Source organism: Galeopterus variegatus, unplaced genomic scaffold, assembly GCF_000696425.1.
Source record: "Galeopterus variegatus unplaced genomic scaffold, G_variegatus-3.0.2 Scaffold280, whole genome shotgun sequence".
NCBI classification, from domain to species: Eukaryota; Metazoa; Chordata; class Mammalia; order Dermoptera; family Cynocephalidae; genus Galeopterus; species Galeopterus variegatus.
This window is the reverse complement of record NW_007726391.1, coordinates 51,328-58,062: the sequence shown is the minus strand read 5'-3', so window position 1 is coordinate 58,062 and position 6,735 is coordinate 51,328. Positions and strand designations below refer to the sequence as shown.

Below are 6,735 nucleotides of genomic sequence, written 5' to 3'. Positions count from 1 at the left end.
TGCGATCCCGTACCGGTCAGTAAAAAAGACAAAAAGAAAAAAAAAAAAAGAAAACCACATTTTGGGCCGGCCCAGTGGCGCACTGGAGAGTGCGCCGCTTGGGAGCGTGGTGGCACTCCTGCTGAGGGTTCGGATCCCATGTGGTGACCAGTTTCTGTTCACGGGCTGAGCGGGGGGCGGGCGCGACACCGAGGGTTGCGATCCCGTACCGGTCAGTAAAAAAGACAAAAAGAAAAAAAAAAAAAGAAAACCACATTTTGGGCCGGCCCAGTGGCGCACTGGAGAGTGCGCCGCTTGGGAGCGTGGTGGCACTCCTGCTGAGGGTTCGGATCCCATGTGGTGACCAGTTCCCGCTCACTGGCTGAGCGAGGTGCGGGCGCAACACCGAGGGTTGCGATCCCGTTGCCGGTCCCGGTCCGGTACGGGGGCGACACTGAGGGTTGCGATCCGTTGCCGGACACGGAAAAAGACAAAAGACAAAAAAGGAACAGAAAAATGGCCAAAGGAGGATGTGAGACCAAGGGGAAGAGGATGTGAGACCACGGGGAAGAGGATGTTATCTATGGTTTCCATAAAATGGGAGAAAGTACAGTGTATAATCGTAGGAGCAAAGTGTTTGAGTAGCCGATGGGTGGAGGGGTTCCACATTTTGTGCCCCAGTAGAGTAGCAGGGCCTTTGAGAGCCCAAGCCAGACCCTTCATTGTAACAGGAGGAAAGGCAGGGATAAGGGTCCAGGTGCCAAGAGGTCGATGGCTCTGGTGAATGTTGTTGCTTATTCAACATAGTTATTAATATACAGTGTGAGGACAGGTGGCCCAGTGCATGTGAAAACACTACTTTCCCAGATCACCTCTAGGGAAGAGACATTCTCTATGTTAATAAATGTAATTCATGCCACATGCCACCCATTTCTTAGACATTTGGCACTTAGAGATTAGCTTCCTTCTCCTGTCTTCTTGGTTACTTGGTATAAGTGATGTTATTCATAAAACATCTTAGATATTTATTTATCAAATAATTGTTGCTATCTTGTTTCCTTGATAATTCTCTTTTCAACTTAATATTTGTTATTTTAACATCAAAACTTTAAAGCAATACTAATATTAATGCAAGTACTTTTGGAAATAGAGATTATGTAACAATGATTTAAAACATTTGATTTATAATATCCTGATTTATAGTTACTCTTTACAATGAAAAATTTTGCTAATTATTTTACAATTTTTGATTTGTCTTTCTCAGGTATATTTCATTAAAGAACATAACATTGTTGCACCATATAAAATAGAAAGGGTAAGTAAAGCTTTTCATATATTCCCAGCAATTTATATAGTGATTTTGATCAATAAGGTTTTGTGACTCTATTAACATCTTTAATCAAATATAATAATAATGGGTATTTCAAAGCTTATTTATTACCTAGCAGTTATAACAAAATTACCCAAGGGAGCTGCAGACTTTAGTTCAAAAGAATTCAATTAACTTTTTGACTTAAAAAAAAAGAAAAAGTTCTTAATAGGGTGGGAAAAAAAGCTTGAATGATTAGATTAAAAATTGAAATCAGGGGCTGGCCCCATGGCTCACTTGGGAGAGTGTGGCACTGGTAGCGCTGAGGCCACAGGTTTGGATCCTATATTAGGAATGGCTGGTGCACACACTGGTTGAGCGTGGTGTGGACCATACCAGGGCAGGGGTTGTGATCCCCTTACTGGTCAAAGAAAAAAAAAATTGAAATCAGAATATGCATCATTTATAAGATTATTTACTGGGTTTATGTAGATAATTTATTTACCAGTACATAACTGAAAGTTTATATTTGAAAATAATTTGAAAAATATTTACAGGTTATAAAATATGCTTATTTGAGAACTCAATAATAATTTATAAGTACTTAATTGAGTAGGAGCTATGAGTCGACTTGAATACAATGTCTGGCTCCTAGGACTTTTCAAGTAAGCATAGACATTTCATTTAACCATTCTGTGCCTTAATTCTTTATGCTCAGCTTAATATATAGTAAAGGGATAACTCCTACTAAAAGAGAGTTTTTTACAGGACTTAGGAACAGGGCTAGTGCTCCTTATAATGACACTTCTGTGAATTAGGAAAAGTCATACTCTCTGGGCAAACATAATTCCATAGGCTGAATCTCTGTTCCAGTTACAGGCCAGCCTGCAGTTCCTTAGCCAGCAGTTCATGGAATGCACAAACTGTATATACAGTAGCCTTTGGATTTTATGGACAAGAAACACTTACATGCACTGATTGGTCAGAAATCATGAATACTGAAATTTAATTACTTTCAGGTGGTGGTGTTTGCATTTTTGGCAGGACAGTTCTTCTCTGTGTGGGGCTGTCCCTTTTATTCCAGCCTCTTCCCACCTACTAAATGCTTCTAGTACATTGTTGTTGTTACAGCACCTCCACCCAATTACAAAAACCCCTAGGGGCAGTGGAACACTCTCCCCCTCCAGGTTGAGAAACAGAACCTGGGGTGCTCTCCTGAGACCCATCCAAAGTGCAAAGTTGCACATCGTGTATTGAAAAATTATGTAAAAGGAAATAAGAGTGATCAAGGCGTCTGAGCAAAAAATAAGCTCTTTTGATCCAGTGAAAATTAGAACACCAAAGGATTCTTAGATTAAAATTAAAAAAGGAGGGGAGTGAGTAGCAGCAGCAAGATGGCAACATAGGAAGCTCTATTCCCTTTTCCTTCCCACAAATACACTGATTCAACATCATATGGACCAATTCCCTTTGCAAGAAATCGAGAAGCCAGTTAAGAGGACCTTGCACCCCAGGTGAACACAAAACCAGCCACTTTGGAGCTGGTAGGAAAATTTGTGGCTCCTCTTGCCATGGCCCATCCCCCTGGGGAAAGAAAGAGAAGATTGGACTGTACATTGAACATTCTGATTTTTAAAGAAGCTGCTCAAGAAACTGGCTTCCATCTCACCTGTCTCAGAGTGCAGGTGGAACCTAGCATGCTCTAGATGACTGGGGGCCACTGAGAACAAAAAAGAGATTGGCAGCATGCTGCTGCTTCAGAGGAGCTGTGGTATAGCAAAAAGACACCAGAGAGAACAAGAGATTATAAGCTCCTGAAAAAAAGAAATGAATAAATCCCTCTAATTAGGACTCTACATGAATAAGTCCAGAGAAGCCACATCCACAGAAAAGGGTTGATAGTCCTCCAGCATCTCTAGCTCAGCTGACTGGTGAAAGTCTTTTCCTACATGTAGACAGTCCATAGAGACTGGTAGAAGTAATGGTTTTTTCAAGTGGATGGATACTAACACCAAATTACAAGGAACACAAAGAATCAAGGGAAAATCTCCCAATTGAAGGAACAAAATCAATTTTCAGAAACCAATCCTAAAAAAAAAGAGATATGTGAATTACCTGGCAAAGAATTCAAAGTAACTGTCATAAAGATGCTCAATGAGTTCAGGAAAATGATGCATGAACAAAAGGAGAATTTTAACAAAGAGATGTAAAAAAGTGAACAGAAATTTTTGAGCTAAAGAATGCAATAACTGAACTGAAAGATTCACTAGACGGTTCAGAGCAGACTAAAGTCATTATCAAGCAGAAGAAAGAATCAGCAAACTTGAGCATAGGCCATTTGAAATTGTCCAGTCAGAGTAGCAAAAAGTAAAAAAAGAATAAAAAAGAGTGAAGAGAGCCTAAGGGACTAATGGGACACCATCAAGTAGATAAAATGCATAATATGGGAGTCCAAAAAGGGGAAAAGAGGAAGGAGAAAAAAGTATTTTTAAAGAAATAACTGCCAGAAACATTCCAAATCTGAATAAGGAGATGGACATCCATATTTAAGAATCCTAATGGACTCCACAAAAAGCAATCCAAAGACATTTGTACCAGGACCATTATAATCAAATAGTCAGATGTCAAAGACAGAGAATTTGAAAGTACCGAGAGAAAAGTGACATCACCTACAAGGGAACCTACATGAAATCATAAGACGATTTTTTCAGCAGAAATGTTGCAAGCCAGAGGGGATGAAATGATAGAAGTGCTAAAAGATAAAAACACGGTTAGCAAAGAATACTGTATCTGGCAAAACTGTCCTTAAAAAATGAAGGAGAAGTAAATAAAAGATAAACAAAAGCTGAGAGAGTTCATCACCATTAGACCTGCCTAACAAGAAATGCTAAAGCAAGTCATTCAGGTTGAAACAAAAAGATGCTAAACAGCAATATGAAAGCACATGGAAGTATAAAGCATGTCTATAAAGGTAACTATAGACAAATACAGAATACTTTAGTGCTATAATGATGGTGTATAAACCAATTTTAATTCTAGCATAGAAGTTAAAAGATAAAAGCATAAAAAAACTGTACTTATAAATCTGTTAAAGAACACAGTATAAAAAGAAATAATTTGGGACATCAGTAACAAAGAAGGGCAGATAAATAAAGGAGCAGAGTTTTTGTGCATAATTGAAGTTAAGTTGTTATCAGCTTAAAAGAGATTGTTATAACTATAAAATGTTTTATGTAAGTTCCATGGTAACCACAAAGAAAAAATCCCTATAGAAAATACACAAAAGAAAACAAGGTAGGAATCAAAGCATGTCACTGTAAAATACCAACTTAACACAAAGGAAGCTAGCAAGAAATGAAAAGAGAGATAAAAGAGCCACAAAACAGAAAACAACAAAATGGCAATAGTAAGTTCTTCCCTATCATTAGTTACTTTAAATGTAAACGGGTTAAACTTCTTAATCAAAAAACAGAATGGCTGAATGGGTAAAAAAACAAGGTCCAAAACTATATGCTGTCTACAAGAGACTCACTTTAGATTTAAGGACACACATAGGCTGAAAGGGAAAGGATGGAAAAAGTATTCCATGCAAATAGTAACCAAAAGAGAACTGGGGTGGCCATACTTATATCAGATAAAGCAGACCTTAAGTCAGAAAATTCCAAGAGACAAAGTATAATATATAATGATAAAAGGGTCAGTTCACCAGATACAACAATTATAAATATATGTGTAGGATACGACAATTATAAATATATGTGTTAGTCAGGGTTCTTCAGAGAAACAGAGCCAATAGGATGTATGTACACACACACACACACACACACACACACACACACGAGGGTACTTCAGAAGTTTGTGGAAAAATAGAATTAAGAGATAATATGAATCTTCTCATGAACTTTTCGAAGACCCCTCATGTTAGCCTGCATGTATGTGTGCATACACTTGTACATCATACATATACATACACATATCATGTAGAGGAAGAGTATGTATATATATACATATGCATATACATACATATATGTTTATATATGAGGGTACTTCAAATATCTTATGGAAAAATAGAATTGAAAGATACTATGAATCTTTTCATGAACTTTCCATGTACAGAGAGAGAAGAGAGAGAGAAAGCTTGATTGATTGATTATATGAATTTGGCCCATGTGATTATAGAGGCTGAAAACTCCAGACACTGGTGGTGTAAATTTCAGTCTGAGTCTAAGTCTGAAGGCAGGAGAAGAATGATATCCTAGCTCAAAGACAGAGAAAAAAATTTTTTTCTACTTAGCTTTTTATTCTATTCAGGCCCTCAATAGATTGAATGAGGTCCACTGACACTGGGGAGAACAATCTGCTTTACCCAGTCTACTGATTCAAATGTTAATCTTATCCAGAAATACCTTTACAGATACAGCCAGAAATAATGTTTAACCAAATATTTGGGTACTCTTGTGTACCAGTCAAGTTGACCCTTAAAATGAACCATCACAATATATATGGATCAATCTCAGAGCACCTAAATGAGAGATCTTCAAAAAGTTCATGGAAAGATTTGTATTATCTTTTAATTCTATTTGAAGCACATTGACAGAAATGAAGGGAGAAATAGATAGCAACACACTAATAGGAGAGATTTCAATGCCCCACTTTAAATAATGATTAGAACATCCAGATAAGAACATCAATAAGGAAAGAGAGGACTTGAACAGCACTGTAGACCAAATGGACCAAACAGACATATACAGAACATTCCACCCAACAGCAGCAGAATACTCATTCTTCTCAAGCACATGGAACATTCTCCAGGACAGAGCATATATTAGGTCACACAATAATTCTTAAGTTTAAGAAGACTGAAATCACATTATGTATCTTTGCTTACTGCAATGGAATGAAACTAGAAGCCAATAGCAGAAGGAAACCTGGAAAATTCACAAATATGTTGAAATTAAAGAACACACTCTCAAACAACTAGTGAGTCAAAGAAAAGAATCAAAAAAGAAATTAGAAAATACCTTGAGACAAACAAAAACGAAAACACAAATACCAAAACTTATAGGATGCAGCAAAGGCAGTATTAAGAGGGAATTTTAGGGCCGAGCCCATGGTGCACTCAGGAGAGTGCAGCGCTGGGAGCTCAGCAGTGCTCCCGCCGCAGGTTCGGATCCTATATAGGGATGGCCGGTGCGCTCACTAGCTGAGCGCGGTGCGGCTGGTCACAAAAAAGAGGAAAAAAAAAGGAATTTTATAGCGATAAATGCCTATGTTAAGAAAGAAGAAAGATTTTAAAAATTCTAACTCTACACCTCAAGGAATTAGAATAAGAGCAACAAACTAAGTCCAACTTTGGCAGGAGGAAAGAAGTAATAAATATAGCAGTAGGTCCTGTAGACTCACTCCCCAGAGCTCTCGTTTCAGGTGGGAGGGCACACAAAACAGAA

The 6,735-nt window shown here is 38.0% G+C and overlaps 1 protein-coding gene across 1 annotated transcript in view; it reads left to right on the top strand.

Annotated features, from left to right (window-relative positions):
* LOC103585858 (protein FAN-like) overlaps positions 1–6,735 on the top strand; it is a 190,747-nt gene that overhangs the window by 147,550 nt on the left and 36,462 nt on the right. The window contains exon 7 of the mRNA XM_008566950.1: positions 1,244–1,294. Coding sequence (XP_008565172.1) covers positions 1,244–1,294 — 51 coding nt within the window. The remainder of the gene's footprint in view (positions 1–1,243; positions 1,295–6,735) is intronic.